The sequence below is a fragment of the Schistocerca cancellata genome, chromosome 2 (assembly GCF_023864275.1).
Source record: "Schistocerca cancellata isolate TAMUIC-IGC-003103 chromosome 2, iqSchCanc2.1, whole genome shotgun sequence".
NCBI lineage: Eukaryota > Metazoa > Arthropoda > Insecta > Orthoptera > Acrididae > Schistocerca > Schistocerca cancellata.
The window spans coordinates 222,550,861-222,573,706 of NC_064627.1; the positions used below are offsets into that span (position 1 = coordinate 222,550,861).

Below are 22,846 nucleotides of genomic sequence, written 5' to 3' on the forward strand. Positions count from 1 at the left end.
CAGTGATCAAGAATAAATGGGAATACTGGAAATAGAGAACAATATGCGTGTAAATCAGACTCAAAAGGGCAAGGTTTGCTGGACATGTAGTTAGGATGAGTATGGACGAAGACAGTGTGGGAAACAACAGGGAGGACAAGGGGAAAGACAGGAACCAAATGAATTGTTGAACTTCGGAAGTACTGGATGGAATTGGGGATCAAGGTCGAAGGAAAGGAAAATTGGAGGAACAAATATACACCGACCAATTGCCGGAGATCAATGACAGAGAAGAATACAGGAAAAGATTGGAGTGTCACCAGTGGAGAAACGGACACTGAAGATCTCAGAAGAACAGCGGGAAAGAAGAAGAGAAAGAATGAAGAGGTTCTGGGAGAAGAAGAGGAAAATGCAGTCCACGAAGGGGCTACCCGTGGTCCTACAGGGGCCGTAACGCAAGAAGAAGAAGAAGAAGAAGAAGAAGAGATTTACAATTGAAATTAAAAATCATGCCGCCATAGATTTCCAGGAAAGAGTTAGCCGCAGGACAGAAACATCAAAGACAGAATAGCGAAGAATTTGAGAATGAAAGAATACTATACAAGGATGAACACCGTAAGAAACGAAGCTTATCAGATTTAACGTTGTCCTCAGGTGGCCAAAACGAAAAGAAAAAATAGATAATTGTTCATTTTTTTAGAAATTCATTGCTTTAAAGATTCACTTTTTCTATAGTTATGACCACGTCATTTCCTTATGTTTACATTTACAATACAAGGGTCCCGTTATTTACAATTTGGGGTGGGGTGGGGGCATTATACTGCAGTGTGTTGTTTTAAGGCTAACAACACTTGATTGGCCATCGCTTTCGCCACTGTCTTGCTTAGAATTCTTACGGCATGTGGGTAAGGGTACAAGTCGCAGTTTTCCGAACATGCCATTGCTGGGGCAGCGCACTAAAATTCGGTTCCACAAGTACGTCAGCTCATTGATTTTTATATCTTTTTCGTTCTACAAGTAATACACCTGGGAATCACATTCGCCCTGCACAAGCTGAACTTATAAAGTGAACCTCAATACATGCCGGTTGTTAATCATACAGTATTTATGGTCAGTATTTAAACCTGATTGTTCCAGAAATATTTCAGAGTAGTCCATTGTTGGACTTTCGAAGTGTCTACCACACCAGAAATGTTACACTGGAGCTAAATTGACCCCACGTTAAATAACCTTGGTATAATTTTCAGGGCGATAACATAACAGTTTATTGTGAACATTCAAATTTTCGAGATGATGTAAGCTTTCCAGCTACCATCCACTACTTTAGCGGTTCCACCAGGGACTGTGCACTGCCTTCACAAAACCATCGGCGGCTGCTCGTTCACGCAGACGGCGGCTCAGGGACGAATGTTGCAGGTTGTCCGCCGACGCGCCGGCCGTGGTGGCCAAGCGGTTAAAGGCGCTACAGTCTGGAACCGCGCGGCCGCTACCGTCGCAGGTTCGAATCCTGCCTCGGGCATGGATGTGTGTGATGTCCTTAGGTTAGTTAGGTTTAAGTAGTTCTAAGTTCTAGGGGACTGATGACCTTAGAAGTTAAGTCCCATAGTGCTCAGAGCCATTTGAACCATTTGTCCGCCGACGCGCAGCAGAGCATCTCGCAACGCGGACGTGCTGTACGCTTTCTCGGAATCCGAGGTGGAACGCGCAGTCGCGTGTCTTGACCGATTTCCGTGTCCTCGAGGCGCGACACAGCTATACGTATCTCGGCGGCAGATATGCACCCTTTACTCCGTCGCCTTCATTTGCCTGGCAGAATGTAGGCCGCTGGGAATGTACGGAGCCGCGTGACGCGTTGCCAGGCAACCCTCCCGGCCTCCGCGGGACGCACAAAGACCTGGTGTCCAGTCCGTCGAGGGTGCCAGCAACCCACGATATACAGTATACGGCCGATGAATATCTGACAAACAGAGTGTTTCACCAAGTACTGACGTAGAGGCTGTCTCTGGCATTGGGCGCGGTGCGATAACCCTGAAGGCAAATTCCGACCACCGAATACCGCCCCGGCCCCTTTCCCCGGTTGTGTAGCAGGTGGCGTATCGGCTGTAGCCGCGAGCGAGAGACAACAGCGGTGTTGGAAAGAAGACCGATAATATCACAATTTAGTAGCTCTCTTAGAAACAAGTCCGACAAAATCAAGAGGAATTTGTGACACCAGCAGTCGGCTCTGATCAGTGACGTAATGGAAATGGCTGCTGTGGCTTCATTTCTTGGCGCGCATTCTGAATTGCATTTCTTTGTGGAGCTACTAGTTGAGTACCCAGCGTTGTCGGGGTATGTGTCTGTTCAAATGTCCTATTAGACAATCTTGTCCGTCTTCGTCCTACTGTCTAGCTCCTCCACCTCGCCACACTCTTCCCATCTCCTGCCCCTCTCTCATTTCATCTGCTGCTTCATCCTTTCTCGGAGTCCATCTGCTCCTCCCCCTATCTTCGTGCATCACCGCCTCCCCCCTCCTACTATTCTCTTTCTGCTATCTGTCCATCTCCTTATATCCCCTCTCTCTGACCATTTCCCCACCCCTTTCTCGGACCATCTCCTTCCTCCTCCCCCCCCCCCTCTTCGCTCTCCACGTTATCACCCCCCCCCCTCTCCAATTGGAGGCTGGTGGCTCTTGCCCGCACAGTATTTCTTTCCAAATCGTTATTAATCCGTGAACCGAACTTGGATGAAATCGTTCCAAGGCTATAGGATGAACTTTTTACATGTGACTTTCCCTACGTAAGCCTATGTCAAATACACTACTGGCCATTAAAATTGCTACACCACAGACGCAAAATTTAACCGACAGGAAGAAGATGCTGTGATATACAAATGATTAGCTTTTCAGACCATTCACACAAGGTTGGCGCCGGTGGCGACACCTACAATGTGCTGACATGAGGAAAGTTACCAACGGATTTCTCATACACAAACAGCAGTGGACCGGCGTTGCCTGGTGAAACGTTGTACTGATGCCTCGTGTAAGGAGGAGAAATGCATACCATCACCTTTCCGACTTTGATAAAGGTCGGATTGTAGCCTATCGCGATTGCGGTTTATCGTATCGCGACATTGCTGCTCGCGTTGGTCGACATCCAATGACTGTTAGCAATTGAAAATGTAATCACATGTCAGTTCTAGTATAATATATTTGTCCAATGAATACCCGTTTATCATCTGCATTTCTTCGTGGTATAGCAATTTTAATGGCTAGTAGTGTATATTTCCCATATATTTAACATATTTCATATGCTTGGGAGATACGATACTGCGGGAAGAGTTTGACAGAGCACTGAAAGACCTGAGTCGAAACAAGGCCCCCGGAGTAGACAATATTCCGTTGGAACTACTGACGGCCTTGGGAGAGCCAGTCCTGACAAAACTCTACCATCTGGTGAGCAAGATGTATGAAACAGGCGAAATACCCTCAGACTTCAAGAAGAATATAATTCCAATCCCAAAGAAAGCAGGTGTTGACAGATGTGAAAATTACCGAACAATCAGTTTAATAAGCCACAGCTACAAAATACTAACACGAATTCTTTATAGACGAATGGAAAAACTAGTAGAAGCCGACCTCTGGGAAGATCAGTTTGGATTCCGTAGAAATACTGGAACACGTGAGGCAATACTGACCCTACGACTTATCTTAGAAGAAAGATTTAGGAAAGGTAAACCTACGTTTCTAGCATTTGTAGACTCAGAGAAAGCTTTTGACAATGTTGACTGGAATACTCTCTTTCAAATTCTGAAGGTGGCAGGGGTAAAATACAGGAAGCGAAAGGCTATTTACAATTTGTAAAGAAACCAGATGGCAATTATAAGAGTTGAGGGACATGAAAGGGAAGCAGTGGTTGGGAAGGGAGTGAGACAGGGTTGTAGCCTCTCCCCGATGTTATTCAATCTGTATATTGAGCAAGCAGGAAAGGAAACAAAAGAAAAACTCGGAGTACGTATTAAAATCCATGGAGAAGAAATAAAAACTTTCAGGTTAACCGATGACATTGTAATTCTGTCAGAGACAGCAAAGGACTTGGAAGAGCAGTTGAACGGAATGGATGGTGTCTTGAAGGGAGGATATAAGATGAACATCAACAAAAGCAAAACGAGGATAATGGAATGTAGTCGAATTAAGTCGGGTGATGTTGAGGGTATTAGATTAGGAAATGAGACACTTAAAGTAGTAAAGGAGCTTTGCTATTTGGGGAGCAAAATAACTGATGATGGTCGAAGTAGAAAGGATATAAAATGTAGACTGGCAATGGCAAGGAAAGCGTTTCTGAAGAAGAGAAATTTGTTAACATCGAGTATAGATTTAAGTGTCAGGAAGTCATTTCTGAAAGTATTTGTATGGAGTGTAGCCATGTATGGAAGTGAAACATGGACGATAAATAGTTTGGACAAGAAGAGAATAGAAGCTTTCGAAATGTGGTGCTACGGACGAATGCTGAAGATTAGATGGGTGGATCACATTACTAATGAGGAAGTATTGAATAGGAGAGAAGTTTGTGGCACAATTTGACCAGAAGAAGGGATCGGTTGGTAGTACATGTTCTGAGGCATCAAGGCATCACCAGTTTAGTATTGGAGGGCAGCGTGGAGGGTAAAAATCGTAGGGGGAGACCAAGAGATGAATACACTAAGCAAATTCAGATTGATGTAGGGTGCAGTAGGTACTTGGAGCTGAAGAATCTTGCACAGAATAGAGTAGCACGGAGAGCTGCATCAAACCAGTCTCAGGACTGAAGACCATAACAACAAGCGTCGCAGTGGGATAAAAGTGGCAACAGTTTTGGCGACTACTTTTGAGCATGTGTGCCGTGTATAACTAGGTTGCAGTAAGTACTGGGAGATGAAGCAGCTTGCAGAGGATAGAGTAACATGGAGAGCTGCATAAAACCAGTCTCAGGACTGAAGACCACAACAACAACAACAACAACAACAACAACAAATGCTTTTGTGTACACATTTCTTCTTTATCTCTAGAGAATTATCTCCTAGAGTTTCATTTTCACGCAGCTTAGTGCTTATGACGTCGTGTCCCCCAAACAGTGTGTCGTAAAATGAAATAAGTTTGCAGGTACATCCAGTGGTATATGTTCCTACTATCTGAGAAATGTGTTATGAGGAGAGCAACAGATAAGGAAGTAATGAATTAAAATGTCATGCTTCACGCAACAGTCTTACAACTTACAAAGCGAAAGTCTAATAAGCGATAAACTTTTTTTCCCTTCTTCATTTTGTGGGGGTTTTCGGTGAGAAGAAAGTTCGTAAAAGAAATTACGTGTAAAGTTTGTTGCAAGTCACTAAGTCCTCTCATTTTCAAATACTGAATGTCTATAGTAAGGGCGTCGTGGGCAACTCTGATTTTTTATCCCTACCCCCAACCCTTTAATAGATAGGTGGTTCTTACCCCAAGCGACTGTTTCCAGTCATAAGTGATATGTGTACCAAATTTCATTGAAATCGGTCCAGAGAATTAGGAGGAGATATGGTACATACATGCATATGTATTTACGTCCGTTTTTGTAGTATATTTGGATACCTTGCCGCACTTTCGTTGGTTCCGAGAGAAATGGAATGGTAATGAGAAGCAAAATACTGTCTTCTCTGTTTCGGATGAAACTGTAATATTCAGTCGAATTATCAGTGATATTGGCTTTAATATTATTATCTTTATTTTTATTGGTAATATTAATATATTTGATATTATGAGTTATCGACTTTATTGTTGATTTATTATTATTTCTTTTCCTTTGGCTTGGTTTGCGTCGTGCTTAGTTCTATGTAATTCTTTTCTAACAGTTACGATTTAAGATGTTCGCCGCTGCAGCTATAAGGCTTCTGTAAGTGCTGGGTTTCTGTTGTTTCCGACAAACAGTTAAAGTTCTTTTGTGATAATCGTTGCTGTTTACTATTGATACATATAACTGTTACTGCGTAGACCAGTGTTCACTTCAGCTGTATAGCTAAATGTATTTTCCAATACCAGTGAAGATTTACTCACGATAAATAAGTATTTAGTTCGCTGTGTGCGCCGTAAATCCTGTTTTTACGTTACTGGTTCAGTTTTATTTTCAAAATATGTGTCTCGTATGTATATTTTATTGATCGTAATTGCTGTAGTTAGATTTGGTTTCCACGTCATAGTCGCCATGTTTACATAGTTTGTCACATGTTTACTGCGTTACTGGCCTAGGCGACAGTTAATACAATACAGACCATTCAAAAATTGCTACACCAAGAATAAATGCAGATGATAAACGGATATTCATTGGACAAATATAATATACTAGAACTGACATGTGATCAAATTTTCACGCAGTTTGGGTGCATAGATCCTGAGAAATCAGTACCCAGAAAAACCACCTCTGGCCGCAATAACGGCGTTGATACGCCTGGGTATTGAGTCAAACAGACCTTGGATGGCGTGTACAGGTACAGCTGCCCATGCAGCTTCAACACGATACCATAGTTCATCAAGAGTAGTAACTGGCGTATTGTGAAGAGCCAGTTGCTCGGCCACCATTGACCAGACGTTTTCAGTTGGTGATAGATCTGGAGAATGTGCAGGCCAAGGCAGCAGTCGAACAATTTCTGTATCCAGAAAGGCCCGTACAGGACCTGCAACATGCGGTCGTGCATTACCCTGCTGAATTGTAGGGCTTCGCAGGGATCGAATGAAGGGTAGAGCCACGGGTCGTAACACATCTGAAATGTAACGTCCACTGTTCAAAGTGCCGTCAACGCGAACAAGAGGTGACCGAGACGTGTAACCAATGGCATCCCACACCATCACGCCGGGTGACACGCCAGTATGGTGATGACGAATACACGCTTCCAATATGCGTTCACCACGATGTTGCCGAACACGGATGCGACCATCATGATGCTGTAAACAGAAACCTGGATTCATCCGAAAAAATGACGTTTTGCTATTCGTGCAGCGAGGTTCGTCGTTGAGTACACCATCGCAGGCGCTCCTGTCTGTGATGCAGCGTCACGGGTAACCGCAGCCATTGTCTCCGAGCTGATAGTCCATGCTGCTGCAAACGTCGTCGAACTGTTCGTGCAGATGTTTGTTGTCAAGCAAACGTCCCCATCTGTTGACTTAGGGATCGAGACGTGGCTGCACGATCCGTTACAGCCATAACGGATAAGATGCCTGTCATCTCGACTGAGGCCGTTCGGATTCAGCACGGCGTTCCGTATTACCCTCCTGAACCCACCGACTCCATGTTCTGCTAACAGTCATTGGATCTCGACCAACGTGAGCAACAATGTCGCGATACGCTAAACCGCAATCGCGATAGGCTACAATCCGACCTTTATCAAAGTCGGAAACGTGATGGTACGCATTTCTCCTCGTTACACGAGGCATCACAACGTTTCACCAGGCAACGCCGGTCAACTGCTGTTTGTGTATGAGAAATCGGTTGGAAACTTTCCTCATGTCAGCATGTTGTAGGTGGCGCCACCAGCGCCAACCTTGCGTGAATGCTCTGATAAGCTAATCAATTGCATATCACAGCATCTTCTTCCTGTCGGTTAAATTTCGCGTCTGTAGCACGTCATATTCGCTATGTAGCAATTTTAATGGCCAGTAGTGTATCTCAGTCACCACTTCTTAGCCTCGCAAAAGGAAGTCTGTTGTACGCTTTCAAAGGAACCATCCTGCCATTCGGCTTAGAAAACCTAAATCAAGATGGCCGGAAGTAGATTTGAACCGCTGACCTCCCAAAAGCAAGTTCAGTGTGCTAACCACTACGCTACCTCGCTCGGTGTTGTTATTACGGTTTTATCCAAGGGGTACCCTTTGATTCTACTTTTCACTCGTGTTGTAGAGCAGTGTTCGTCGTCTGCTTGCAGCAGGCGTTGTGACGATGCAGCTGCAACGCATCCCTCGCAGCTGTCCTGCAGCTGCCCTCGCGGCGCCGCTGTCCAGACATGGAAGTCGCGCTCCTGCCTCCGCGTTGTAAATCACGCCATTGCGGAATAACACAGCCGGGCGGCGCGGAGTAATCCAGCCGCCACTCTCACGGGCCGCCGTAAGAACTCCGGACTTCCAGACTCCCATGTTTTACGACGTGCTAAGCTCAAAACGTGAAACTCGCTTTCACTTGAAGCAAAAATTGTTACCGAAAAACAACCCGGTACTGTTTATATTGTCGACGTAACCGCACCATTTAACGTACCGGCGCAACCGTGACCTGTAAAACTCCTCTTAATAACACGTCGTAAAAAGCACTCCTAGGGATTGCGTAATATGCTCCCGCTATTCCCAAGTGTGGCCTTTTTTTGTTCTGTTTTATTTTATTTTGAGAACGTTACATCCGCTCAGTGGACAGTAACTGTTTTCGGAGAGAGCTGTAGTGCCACTAATTTAACTGCTTGTGTAGTAACGGCGGGAGTAAATCCTGTGACTCCAAAGGCACTCTGATGGAACAGCAATTAGTACCTGTGCTACACCGCAGATAGTTGTCTTCAACAGATGCAGCTCATAGAGCTGTCGCAATTTTTCTTGGTGCACGTTAGAGGCTGGGATCTTGCCTCCTAGCGTAGTGCCTACCAAATAGACTATTGTTTGATTCATCCTGCCCCTCAACCTCCAGCAACTATCTTCTTCAGTACCATCTTTCAGCGCTAACGTTCGACTTTTTGCGACAGGAGACATCCAGAACAAATGGAACTTATAACACTAGTTTAGGAAAGTAGCCTTCTGCGGTGTTAAAAGCAAATTTAATGTTTTTGTAAAAACTAAAATTCTTCTGGAGAGCTAAAATAGTCTTAGGACGTAAATTTCTTCTTGAAACCCAAATCTTGTAATTCTCTAAAACAGGGAAGTAAAACTGCTCTTAAATAATTTTTTCCTCCAAATACATGTTTCTTGCCTGTTAAACGTTTACAGAAACTGATGTCCTCTTGTGAATCGAAACATGCTTTGTAGACAGGAATCTGTGTTGGAAATCAAAGTATTTTGCAATATAAGACTTTCTAGGGAAATAAAGCGACTTATTCTTCTTATCAGGGTGATACAACTGCTAAGACAACATCCTACCAAAAGAAGTATCACTAAGAAACAACGTTATCTCCCGATTTCTCTAAGACGCTTGACAAGAACATCGGTACTAGAGCAGGAGTTATTACAGCTATGTACTTACTGCGACCGTCCTAAGGGTGGGCAAAATCGGTGACCAGTTAGGTGTACATCGTTTACCTGGTGAGCTATCGCGCCAGTAGGCCGTAACTGTCCGAATACCGCACCGCTCCATCTGAAATGAACTCGCCGCTGACGAATCGTTAACTGCTGATGTTTCTACCTTGATATCTTTTGGGGTACTGGACACCAGAGACTAGGTATGAGCACCTTACGCTCCCTTTAAACTCTCCAACGAGTCCTGTGGCGTCATATATATAATCAGCACAGTGACTGATCGGTTAGCAGTGAATTTTGATGTGTTTACATATATATTTATGTATATATGTAATAGTATATACTTGTATACATAGCGCATCCTGGCGAGAAACGTGACGCAAGAACGGCATCTCTAATCTATGTCGCTGAAAAACCCATGTTAAGTGCCCCAACGTGCACGAAAACTATAATGGGATATACTGCCTACAATGCTTTATTAAAATTTAACCCTAGCTTACTAAACCCTCGTAAAATTTACGATTTCAGCACGGTATGAAACAGGTCATTTTGTACGTAATTTGGTATGTAACATAACACTGGAGATTCAATAATTGTGATTAACATGCATGACCGATACCTTTTGAATTCCTTTGAATAAAATTTGGAGTAGTAAACTTTACGATGGTTTGGTAACAATGTAACATTTTCCCCACCTTCAATGTTAAAGTAATCTTACAATATTTCAATGCAAGTTCTATGGTATTACTTCTCTAAGTCGATTTTTCTCACATATTGTATTATTGAATTGTTTCACTTTTCTTTTCGGGGTGCGATGTATGCATATATGCTGGTGTGTGTGTGTGTGTGTGTGTGTGTGTGTGTGTGTGTGTGTGTGTGTGTGTGTGTGTGTGTGTGTGGTATGGTGGGGACCCCATTTACTAACAATGTCCTTGCGGACCAAGGTGCTAATACCACCAGAAGCCCGCAAGGGGCCAATTCGGTTCCGACAGAAAGAGTGGAACCCACGAAGGGCGGGTGAGTAAGAATTGACAAAATGGGTCTCATGGAGCGCAATACAAGCAGCAGAGTAGAAGGAAAGAAGGGGCTGAAACTCTGGAAGGTAACTTTTTCCATGAAGACTGTCTGTACAGAGAACAACAATTACGCTCACGCACACGGACTTTCGAGAAGTTACCGAGTTTGGGACGATAGCACAAGAAATCGTAACACGAGAATGAAGGACATTCTCTAAATGGTGATTAAATAATTAAAATAAATCCACAACAGTCTTCCAAAAAGCTACAGATATGATCGGTAAGCTACATAACTCAATGTTAGTACATACATTTAAGTTGCCATGAGCGAATTAACACAGAAATAGGGCAAATGTTGGGCAGAGTGACATCACAATGACATTTCTCTGTGTCCAGTTTTCAGAATTTGGAGGTGAGATAAATAAGATACGACCACTTTGTTAGCATTGGACGAAATGTGCCTGTTTTTCGTCTGGAACTTATTCCAGATATCACTTCTCCTCCAATGAACACATTAGCAATTTTATACAAGGCATCACTTAATTGTCGTCTTCACCCTCCACAGCCTTACGAAAGACAGCTTCGTTAAAAGCCAGAAGATCCCGACAACCGGTTCGCCTTGTCAGTGCCACGTTACAACAGGAAGATCGTCCGTTCAACGAACTAAATCATGACTAGCCTTACACTCCTACAGTTTTCAGTAAGAGAGAACGAGTGAAGCGACCGCAGTGCCACAGTGAACAGACGCGTTATACTGGCGGGAATAGAAGGCAAGAAGGAAGGAATGCGGCATAACACAGTTGTAACAGCGGCGCCTTGATTAGTGAAGTATGCAACCCGCAACGTTAGCTTCGAACTCGCTCCGTTTCTGATCACGACTGGACGCCCGGCAGCTGGCGGGGTCCCCGCTCTTGTAGTGGGAGCCTCCAGCGCCACGTGTGTTTACTCCGGCAGGCGCGACGTCCCGGCCTCGCGCGGCCACCTGCGACGTAGCGACGCCTTCACAGTTTACCTGCGCGGTCGCTTTGATGCCCTCGTCAGCTGATCAACACGTCGCCGCCGACGGAGAATACGCGGCCGCAGCCGCGGCGCCCGTCTGGCCGGCACCCCGCCCTCCGCGGAAATCCGCTTTGTCATACCGGCCAGACAAAGATGACGCACGAAGCTGCACCACTGGCCTGTTGCTGTAGGAGCTCCGTGCACCTTCCCCCAAGTAACTTCGGCCCAATGGATAGAGGATTGGTCGACTCTACCGACACCGGCCTTTGCCTTTGACTTGTGCATAGTCATGTTGTGGCATGTGTCGTTATTCGTGAGGGTACAATGAAGACACAGTGAACACATGGTGTGTCGTCGGGCGATCACTCTGTTTTTAAATAATTGAAAAGCCACGATCGCTTCAATCGTTTATTAAATGACCGGTTTCAGCACTCTGAAGGTGCCATCATCAGATCTGATGGTTGCACCTTCAGATTGCTGAAACCGGTCATCTAATAAACGATTGAAGCGATCGTGGCTTTTCAATTATTTAAAAATGAAGAAACACTAGCATATTGAAACTTCCTGGCAGATTAAAACTGTGTGCCGGACTGAGACTCTAACTCGGGACCTTTGCCTTTCGCGAGCTACCAACTGAGCTACCCAAGCACGACTCACGAGGTGAGTACTGGCGGAATTAAAGCTGTGAGGACGGGTCGTGAGTCGTGCTTGGGTAGCTCAGTTGGTTGGGCACTTGCCCGTGAAAGGCAAAGTTCCCGAGTTCGAGTCTCGGTCCGGCACACAGTTTTAATCTGCCAGGAACTTTCATATCAGCGCACTCTCCGCTGCAGAGTGAAAATCTCATTCCACTATCATATTAATTTTGCTTCCATACTATTTTTTGGAATGTAATGCAACACTTCTTTCTGGCCAATTTCTGTAGAAAAAATTCTTAAGTTGTTGTGGGACATCGTGGAATATTGCAGTTTCAGTTCCTATAGATTCATGAAGTTCCGAAACGTGCCGGTGCCATACGTAGTCTTCAAAATGGCATATCTAGCGGAGGTATGTTCTAAACAGTGAGCTTTAACTGAGTTTTTGAGGGATACCAGAGTATCGCAGATCATACGTGCTCGCAGATTGTCTACGGAGACCTGGCAGTTAACAAAAGCAGGGTGAGTCGTTGTTCGAGGAGTCTGTCATCATCGCAACAAAGTCGTGCTAACAGTTTCACTCCCAATGTAGTTGTGCTGTGCAGTGCACTATGCAACTAAAAATTACGTACGCTGAGGATTGATTTCTGGTGCCCTAGGCAGTAATATCAACCAAATGTGTATTAATCTGAAAATAATACTAGAAGTACATGAGTAAACAAGTTCGTAGCTTTTTGAGTCATTTAATGGTCCTCCAAAGGGATCAAAATCAATGGCTACTGAGTACGTTGTTTTCCATCTGATGATATGTCTTAGTAGATAGTGAAAATGATATGAACGATATGTTTAAAATTTCGTCTGACGCTTTGGATAGCGACTGACTTAAAATAAATCCCAACAAGACCAAAATAACGGTTGTAAGTAAATCGAACATACGAATAAGTGCAAACATTAAGACAGAAAATAAAATGCTGATGCAAGTAAATGACTTTTGCTACCTGGGAAGTACAATATAAGTTGACAACCGAAGTATAATTGATGCTAAAAGGAGAACTGCAGTGACTAAGCAAGCATTCTGAAATAAGAGCAATTTTTTAACAGACAGCCATCTTAATACAGAAACAAAAAGTTCGTCAAAACATTTTTTGCAGCATTTTTTAAGTTATGATTGTTATGTGAGCTCTGAAGAAGCAAGAAAATAAAGAATTACAAGCAACATAGATTTGGATATGAAGAGGAGCCACAAAAACCTCTTGGACTGAAAGGAAATCTAACAAACAAGTACTAAAAGAAATTGAAGAGATAATGACACAGAGAAGAGAAACAACATTAATTGAATACTATTTCGGTATAACAACACTATAATAAACATTGTCAATGAAAAACCTGGAACTGCGCGACTGCTACGGTCGCAGGTTAGAATCCTGCCTCGGGCATGGATGTGTGTGATGTCCTTGGGTTAGTTAGGTTTAAGTAGTTCTGATTTCTAGGGCACTGATGACCTCAGATGTTGGGTCCCGTAGTGCTCAGAGCCATTTGAACATTTTTGAAAAATCCCCAGGAAGAAAAGATCAAGATGCAGGCCCAGAACATCCACATTACATAGCTTTTTCAGTAGAATGAACTGCAATAACAACAAAACTTTACAGACAGCGAGGGACACAGAAGGCTTTGCCTTTAGGGGATGGCGATGAAGATTATGGAGACGATGAAGATTATCAAGATGAAGACGACGATCCATGAATCAGTAATGAAGGGTACCCACCAAAACTGCGGTCTTTTATAATGGTCTTTAAATAAATGGTGTTGAGTGAGCTCAAAGAAGCACTATGTTTTATGCCACGCCAATTTTGATTGCCGAAGAAAAAAAGAAAAGCGGAAGTAATGGAAGGAGTGGATTTCAGTCTGTTTGGGGAAGACGTTAATGGGCCGTTTGTGGCTAGTGGCCCTAACTATAATAGTGGTGGTGGTTATTGTAGTGCAAATAATTGCACAGGGTGTTTCTGGAAGAATATAAAGGTTTCAGGACTTTGTAGCAATTGTTCCATTCAACTTACAGTGACAAATAATACATCAAATAACAAAGCAACTCAAACAGTTTTTCTTAGAAGTGTTCAATGTGAGCACCATTCGCCACACATCGAGTCAGTAGGCGAGTTCTTCCATAACCTTGATCAGTGTGTCCGGAGCAATTGCTGAAACAGCTCTGTTTCTAAAGTGGGGTACATCAGCGGGTAGTAGAGGCACACACACATATGATCGTTTATGAACACCCGAAGGTAAAAATTACATCGCGTCAGTGTATGATAATGGAGATTATTCAAAGCAAGCTCTGTCATCCGGCGCCTTTCAGTCAATCCAGCGGCCGGAAACAACGTCGCTTAACCCAACCGAGTACTGACCTATGCGAGTGAGGAGGCGCCCCGTTTTGTTGCCAGAAAAAATATAAATAAATAAATAAGTAAATAAATAAAATAAATGTTCAAATGTGTGTGAAATCTTATGGGACTTAACTGCTAAGGTCATCAGTCCCTAAGCTTACACACTACTTAAACTAAATTATCCTGAGGACAAACACGCACAGCCATGCCCGAGGGAGGACTCGAACCTCCGCCGGGACGAGCCGCACAGTCCAGGACTGCAGCGCCCAGACCGCTCGGCTAATCCCGCGCGGAGTCTTATTGCCAAATGAAGCTCTGTGGTTCAGCTTCTTCAAATTGACGAAAGAGCTACAGTTCTGGTGCATCAAGATAAGGAAGACCACACACAACATACTGTTGCTTTACTGACAAAGGGGGTGGTAAATGGCAACCACATTTCCACTTCGGTGAACTGACGATTCATCACTGAAGACGACACGATTCAGAAAATCTTCAAGGTCATGTATAAACATTTGGTTTGCAAAGTTGGCACGCAAATCGTAGTCTGTAGGCTGTAGAGCTGGTAACAACTGCAAACGATACGGACGGCGTTGCACGCGTCTCCTCAAAAGGTCTCCAAAATGACGTCACTAGAACTGCTAATTGACGACTAGGCTTGGCGTTGGTGTGAAAGACTCACTGGTTCAGCACGTTATTCAGTCACCCATCCCTTTGCTCACAGGTATAGAAACAAAACTGAGTTGCTCTTTCATTTACTGTATTATTTATAAGTGTAAGTTGCATGTAGTAAATTCTAGAAAACCTTAAATCCTGTATAATGATTTTGAAACAGCCTGTACTTTCGCCACGAGTATACTAAGCCAGCAGCACGTTACGGTGATGGTAGTGATGATGAAACTATTACGGGGAAGAGAACCTGGGAGACGGGGGAAAATGTGCGGCATTAGCTTCTGCCGCTGCTTTTACGAGACTATTTAATACCTGCGGCAAAGAGAAATTCCGTGAAATTACCTGGACTCGGCGATGACAGGTAGCAACGCAACAGCTTAAAGACAGGAGGAGGAGGAGGAGGAGGAGGAGGAGAAAGGACGAGCCGAAGTGCACAACAGCCGGAACGGACGGCGGGAACGAACAGGTTGTGGTGCAGCGCGGAGGCACTCGCCGCCGGATCGGCGTGAAATACGGTCGCCAAAAAACCGCCGCGCGCGCTTCGTGCTTCCGGACCGCCCGCGACCGGCGACCGGCGACAGCCCAGCCGTGGAGTTACGCAGATGGGCGCAGTGGAGCGTTACCGCCACAACTCGCCGCTAACTGCCCGGCGAGGCGCCGCCAGCTCGGATTCAATTTGGGAGCCAGCGGCGCAGCATGGTGTCACAGCTCTCTAAGGGCTTAGCTGTGCACGCTTTATTTTACGGCGTGCTTTAAATACCGTAAGCACTACGTCTAGGTAATAACAAAATAATAAATCTACACAGAATGAAATGCAAAAATAATAGAACGTAAATTTAAGAAACGTGTGACCCATTTATGTTTTTGTGTATCTAGTCGTTAGAGGATCACCCCATTTCATGCCTCTCTGTTCTGTTTAATGCTCCAGCGGCTGTGTCATACAGTATCAAAGATCATGAACTAAGTTTCACCTTCTTATTTATTATTATTATTATTATTATTATTATTACGCGAATTATACAGGTTGATTCAAAAAGAATACCACAACTTTAAAAATGTGTATTTAATGAAAGAAACATAATATAACCTTCTGTTATACATCATTACAAAGAGTATTTAAAAAGGTTTTTTTTCACTCAAAAACAAGTTCAGAGATGTTCAATATGGCCTCCTCCAGACACTCGAGCAATATCAACCCGATACTCCAACTCGTTCTACACTCTCTGTAGCATATCAGGCGTAACATTTTGGATAGCTGCTGTTATTTCTCGTTTCAAATCATCAATGGTGGCTGGGAGAGGTGGCCGAAACACCATACCCTTAACATACCCCCATAAGAAAAAATCGCAGGGGGTAAGATCAGGGCTTCTTGGAGGCCAGTGATGAAGTGCTCTGTCACGGGCTGCCTGGCGGCCGATCCATCGCCTCGGGTAGTTGACGTTCAGGTAGTTACGGACAGATAAGTACCAATGTGGTGGCGCTCCATCCTGCTGAAATATGAATTGTTGTGCTTCTTGTTCGAGCTGAGGGAACAGCCAATTCTCTAACATCTCCAGATACTGTAGTCCAGTTACAGTAGCACCTTCGAAGGAAAAGGGACCAAAAACTTTATTGGCTGAAATGGCATAGAAAACGTTCACCTTAGGCGAGTCACGTTCTTACTGAGTTGTTTCCCGCGGATTCTCAGTGCCCCATATACAGACATTGTGACGGTTGACTTTCCCGTTAGTGTGGAAAGTGTCGTCGATTCACTTCTGCCGTACTCAATAACACAAATGCTTTCTGTTGAGCGGTCGCCATCTTAGCATCAACTGACGCTGACGCCTAGTCAACAGCGCCTCAAGCGAACAAATGTACAACTAAATGAAACTTTATAGCTCCCTTAATTCGCCGACAGATAGTGCTTAGCTCTGCCTTTTGTCGTTGCAGAGTTTTAAATTCCTAAACTTGTGGTATTCTTTTTGAATCACCGTGTATATGTGACACCTCTCTGTCACTAAATGAAATCAGAATTTTAATTTCCTTTATTCGTTCATTCGACATGCTTCTATGGTGTTACAAACGTTAACTGGCTGCGCAACAACACAAAATGCTTTTTTTTTTTTCAGGAATTTTCTGGAAAAAGCGTTGAGTACCTCTAGAATGTCATATACAGGGTGTACGAAATGGTTCAAATGGCTCTAAGCACTATGAGACTTGACATCTGAGGCCATCAGTCCCCTAGACTCAGAACGACTTATACCTAACTAACCTGAGGACATCACACACATCTATGCCCGAGGCAGGATTCGAACCTGTGACCGTAGCAGCAGTGCTGTTCCGGACTGAAGCGCCTAGAACCGCTCCATAACACGTTAGTGAAGATAAAAAATGTTGTATTTCCAACATACCTGCACTGCTATGCCATACATATGTAGAATCTTGACGATAGCGTTGTAAAGACTGAATTGTATCGTTCTGGTATTTATTACTTCAAGTTGATTGAACACATGCTTTGGACATGAGGAATTTAGGCTGAGCTTTGATCAGTTCCTCTTGTCATAATAGTTATAAATTGCTCTTGTGACTGTTAATGTTCCACCATTAATCTTTGTTACACGTAATTTTTGTTTACCTTTTACAGTTATTTTTTGTAGGCCCGGAACTTGAAAATTACATAATAAATGCAGTTCTCGTTATTTGTTGATCTTTTAATAAGCTAGTAGGGTCTTCTAACGCTGCACTGATCACTTCATCATATGATTTTTAATATGAAGAAACCGACTTTGTAACCATCTTCCTCAAAACATCAGACAAATTTCACACTTTTCAGAACTTGCGCTGGGAGCCCATACAGTTCCCATCCCCCCCCCCCCCCCCTACTACCAATGCCACTTCCATATTTTTGGAGTGGTGAAGAAAGACATTCGTGGCCGTCGATTCGCTTCGAACGAAGAGCTGCTCGCCTTGGCACAGTAATGGTTTCGTACACAAAACAAAATATTTTCCCATGGAGGCACTGACCGTCTTGTTTCACAGTAGGCTAACTGTACTAACAGTTACGGCGATTATGTTTGAAATAATAAACAATTTACTCGTTTTTTTCCAACTGTCGTTTTCGTTTGACTGTCCCTTATATTATTATTATTATTATTATTATTATTATCATTATTATTATTTACTGTTATTAAATTGGCAATTATAATTATCCTCTTCATAATATAACGTATGTACATATATAAACCACAAGTATGCTTACAAATTGATTCCTAGTCCATTGTAAGACATTTGCTAAAGGCCCTAATCTGGGCGGACTAAATACAACAGTAAACAAATAAATCAAATTAAACTATTTGGTTCGAAAGACTTTTCCAAGTCTCAAATATCTATTAAGCTTATATGCAGACTGAAGTGACGAACGAAAATGTGTACCGAGTTTGGGATTCGAACCCGAGTCTCCTACTCCCTAGGCAGCTGTGCTAACCACTACGCCACCTTCGCACAGTGCAGTTGCACGAAACCACTCTGCCAGAGTCACGTAGCGGTTAGCGCATCTGCCTGGTGAGCAGGAGATCCGATTTCGAATCCTAGGCTTGGTACAAATTTTCATTCGTCGGTTCAATTCGGATACATCCAAAATAAATAGACAAATTGTAAGCGATTGCCATGTTGTCCATGTGGGTTGACGAGGACAGCAGTGGCATGTTTACCATTCAGGACACTAAAACCAAAAATGAGACGCCTAAAATAACTGCAAGTGTATGTGTACAACTTTCGAAGTCCTTAGCTCACTTCTCTGACATCAAGTCCAGAAATGGGATAAAGTCGGTACACACACACCCAGCAGATGGGCAGCAGAAGTGAGCTCGGGCCTCTACTCACCCCTGTCGACGATCTTGCCGAAGAGGTTCTTGCCGCGGACGAAGTTTCGCGTGGAGCAGTTCCAGCGGCGGTTGCGGAACTGGTACTGGCACTCGAGGATGGCCTGCTTGGCGCCCTTGACGACGGCCATCAGCACGCCCTGGTTGTCCAGCACCAGCCGGCGCTGGCGCCGCCGCAGCGTCGCGTGGATGATGGGGTCCAGCGCCTTGGCGCGCCCCGGCGGCAGCGGCAGCAGGTTCGTCGGCTCCCCGATCTTGGCGATCCCCCTGCGAACGCACAATCACACCCACTCTCATACATGGCACGGCGAGAACTGGATGCGGTGTGGTGAGGCGAACGACGCCAGGTTTGCTCCCAACCAAAATGTCTACGGCGATGTCAACAGCGCCGAACTCTAGATGTGACTTTCGCGTTCACAAAACGGTTGAGCGAAAGAGGGGCAAGAGGCGCTTGTCTCCCCCTGGAATCTGGGTCACATACTCATTCATTATACAGAGGGGTCCAAAAAAATGTATCCACTGTTTAAAAGTCCATAACTTGCAAACTAATTGACGGAGTTGTCTCGTTTTTGGTGAAAGTTTAAAGTCCAACTTAAAGATATCACTGTAGGTGTTCGAAATGGTCACCATTAACATCCACACACAAACGATGCCACTGAACTGCTGCACGAACTACTACTGCAACATGTTCAGTTGGATATTTGCACATGAATATTGTTGTGTACATAGTACCGCGTAGTTAGCGCGTACACAACTTTCCCTCTAGAGCGCGCCCCGCTAAGCACAACAGCGCAGGCGCAGCGCTCGTCCGTCTCCGCACTACGAGATGGCGCTGTCTTAGAGACGGACCAAATTCTGCTTCCGCCGATCCGCGTATTAATATGTAACGCAGCCAATGAGATCGCTGCTAACGTAGAACCTTTTCTCCTCGCGGATCACACTCGCGCAGTGATACCTGAACGCACGAGGTATTATAACGAGTGTACAGACCTCCGATTAGTCAGTCTGCATCAGTCTGCATTTATCTGCACTTGTCTGTACCAGTCTACATTTGTCTGTACCAGTCTATAGTCAAGTTTCAGTCTGCGCCTAATAAGATTATCATATTCCTGTACATAGCTATGAAGAGAAATGTATAGAAACTTTGTCAAGTATCAGAGATATGTGAGAATAAGATTAACGTACCAAGACCAAAGGTACTTCAGATTGTCAATTGTAAACAGCACCCAGAATCCAGTTATGTAAGATCTATGTTTTTTATTATTTTAATAAATGTGTGTGAAAATTGATCAAGTTCTGTTTAAAGTTGGTCACCGTCAATCTGCTACACTAAGCGTGCAAGTGGCATTTCTATCGTCTGACCTAACGGCAGAAGATAAACATGCCACGATAAGACCACGAGACATATTGCTGACACTCGCCTACTTCGCTAGAGCGACAAGTCAAATAATCTGATGGTGTGTATACTGAAGGTCTTACAGTACGCACACCACAAATATACGATGGATTCTCGAAGTTCATCCAATGTGCGTGGCTTTTGTCGATAAACGACGTCCTTTAGTGTTCCTCACAGGTAAAAGTCCAGAGGAGTTAGGTCTGGGCAACGTGATGGATACTCCACAGCACCTCTACGGCCTATCCATCTTCCTCGTAGACTTCTGTCGAGATACGCCCTAACACGACTTTGGTAGTGGGCTGGGGCACCATCTTGTTGAAAGTAAACTCTTCTGTCTCCATACAAGTCTCGGATGGCAGGTAAAATGGATGTCTGAAGCTTTTGAAGGTACACCTCACAGGTAACTGTGCCTTCAAAGAAGACTGGCACAATCAAGCTCCGGTAAGACAACCCACACCACACATTTACTCTTGACAAATTCACGGCTTTGTCTACATGAACGTTCGGATTTTCGGCAGCCCAGTAGATGAAACTGTGGCGATTTATTGTACCACTGAGTTTGAACTGTGCCTCATGAGACCACTTAATCATCTCTGCAAACTCTTCATCGTTGCGCACCATGTTAGAAAACCACTCGCAGTACTCCATTCTACGATCTGGGTCGTTCTCGTTCATTGCGTGTAGCAATCATGGGATGTAGCACTTCCACTTTGCTGTCTTCAAAATTCGCCGGGCACTTGAGCGACTCACTCCAGTTTCAGGGGAACACAGTCTCATAGACTTCTGTGGTGAGCGAGTGAATTGTTGTAACACACGACGGGAGTTAGCTGGACTTGTTATGGTTACAGGTCGTCCCGATCGTTGTTTGTGTACATCTTTAACACAGCTTTCGGCTTCAAATTTGTCTCGAATGCGACGAATCGTTAAACGTGTCGCCATTGCCGTTGGACCTCATTAATGTTTTCGTACTTGAAATATCACTTCAAAACTAACTTCATTTCATCGAATGCAAGCCTTGCGCCAGCCGTGTTTACTCGAGTAACTAGGTGCAACTGAGAACGAAACACTGACTATCTGGCGACTGTCATCTGGCAAAACAAAACAACGCAATACAACGCTGTGTGGCGATTTCCGGAACTACAAACTATTACACTACCAAAGATGAGACAAATCCCTCAATCACTTTGCCAGTTATGGACTTTTAAACAGTGGATACATTTTTTTTTTTGGACCCCTCTGTATTCTTACTCTTTTGTAGAAATGACTGACTGTGATGGTACCAAACCCCAGATTTAGCATTGCTGGATGTAAGGGGAAACACTGAGAAGTACTATCAGGCTAAGTTTGTTTCGTTGCCAAAACTTCACGAGAAATTACAGTTTCCTTGACGCAGCTGTGGTTCTTACTCTATTTTTCTGTCGTGGCGGATGCGGATCTTTAGAGAATATCCCACGCTTTTTCAACACAGTGCAACAAGCAGGCTCGCTTTACTAAGTGTGCAGTATATTCCACTTGACTGCACAGGAACGAATCAAACAGAGGAGACGCGGAATGAATTGGTTCAGTTCTATGTTCCCCCGGCCAATTTGATGTTCGTCTTGGGAGATTCTCACACTGATCTGATCGAATTGTGGCCCTGAGATACATTTTACCCCAACAGCTCTTAATGTCTCTTTCTAAACTCTTTTTCTTGAAATTTTAGTATGATAAACAGCATCAAAAGTAGAAGTTATGAAAGCAACGAAACAGATCCATTCGCATGATCAGATGTGAAGTTTTGTAAGAAATAAAAGTAGACTAAGCGTTTTTTATAGGTATATTTCCCGTCTCTCCAGTTCGAGGGTAGAGGAAGTTTTTGCTGGTTAATTTTTCAATACGATTTCTTCAATGGATCCACTTCTTCTTTCCTATTTCATTTTTTTTTTAATTTTCAGTATCAACATAATATTCAAGACATGTTTTGGAAATCTTTTACAGATTTATTTGGAACTCGATGGATTCAATAACATTAAAAATAGTTTCGCTGAGGCTAGCGAAAGATGCTTAGATCAGCTCTCTAAAAACGAGGTGAGTGGATAAATGTCGAACGTTTCAGAAATAATGATTTTTGTGTGTTTCCCGTCAAAATAAGTTTTTAGGGCACAATACGTTCTCAAAAACCACGAATCATCTATACAAAAAAACGGCAATTTTCCAATCTCGCCCTTGGATAAATTTTTGCAGAAGCACATGATCGTAACCTTAGATCGCGAGCTATCGTTTAAACACTATTGTATAACGAACTAAACCGATGTCTGTGCTAGAAACAGCATTATCAGGCTGCTAACGATGAGGATATGGGATGCCGGTCCGTGATTGTTGCGGACATCAGCTATGGGACGGCCTGTGTCCGCTGCTGAATACGCTGCTCCCGTGAGGAGCTCATATGCCTATGCGAAGGAGGCGGATAGCGTGGCAAACCAGTGTATGAGGCGATGCTGAGGCCAACAACAGAGCAGAAACTCCACCGGCTCATTGGAATCGCAACCTCTCGCGTGTGCCAGTAGATTGCGGCAGGAGTGGACAGGTGAAGATGGAAACCGACTCCCTCTACCCAATGAACAGGTCGCAGCCCATTAGGAGACACCTGCGCTCCAGGAAAAACTTGAAGTAAGAGAACGCAGCTCCTCATTAGTGTTTATAACCAGTAACCGAGCCACAGAAGAGCCAGCATACGACAGC

At 44.1% G+C, this 22,846-nt stretch overlaps 1 protein-coding gene across 1 annotated transcript in view; it reads right to left on the reverse strand.

The window, feature by feature from the left end:
• Window positions 1-22,846, reverse strand: part of LOC126152618 (protein Wnt-1-like) — a 218,193-nt gene that overhangs the window by 97,146 nt on the left and 98,201 nt on the right. Inside the window, exon 2 of the mRNA XM_049916018.1 lies at window positions 18,731-18,996. Within this exon, the coding sequence (XP_049771975.1) occupies window positions 18,731-18,996 (266 nt within the window). The remainder of the gene's footprint in view (window positions 1-18,730; window positions 18,997-22,846) is intronic.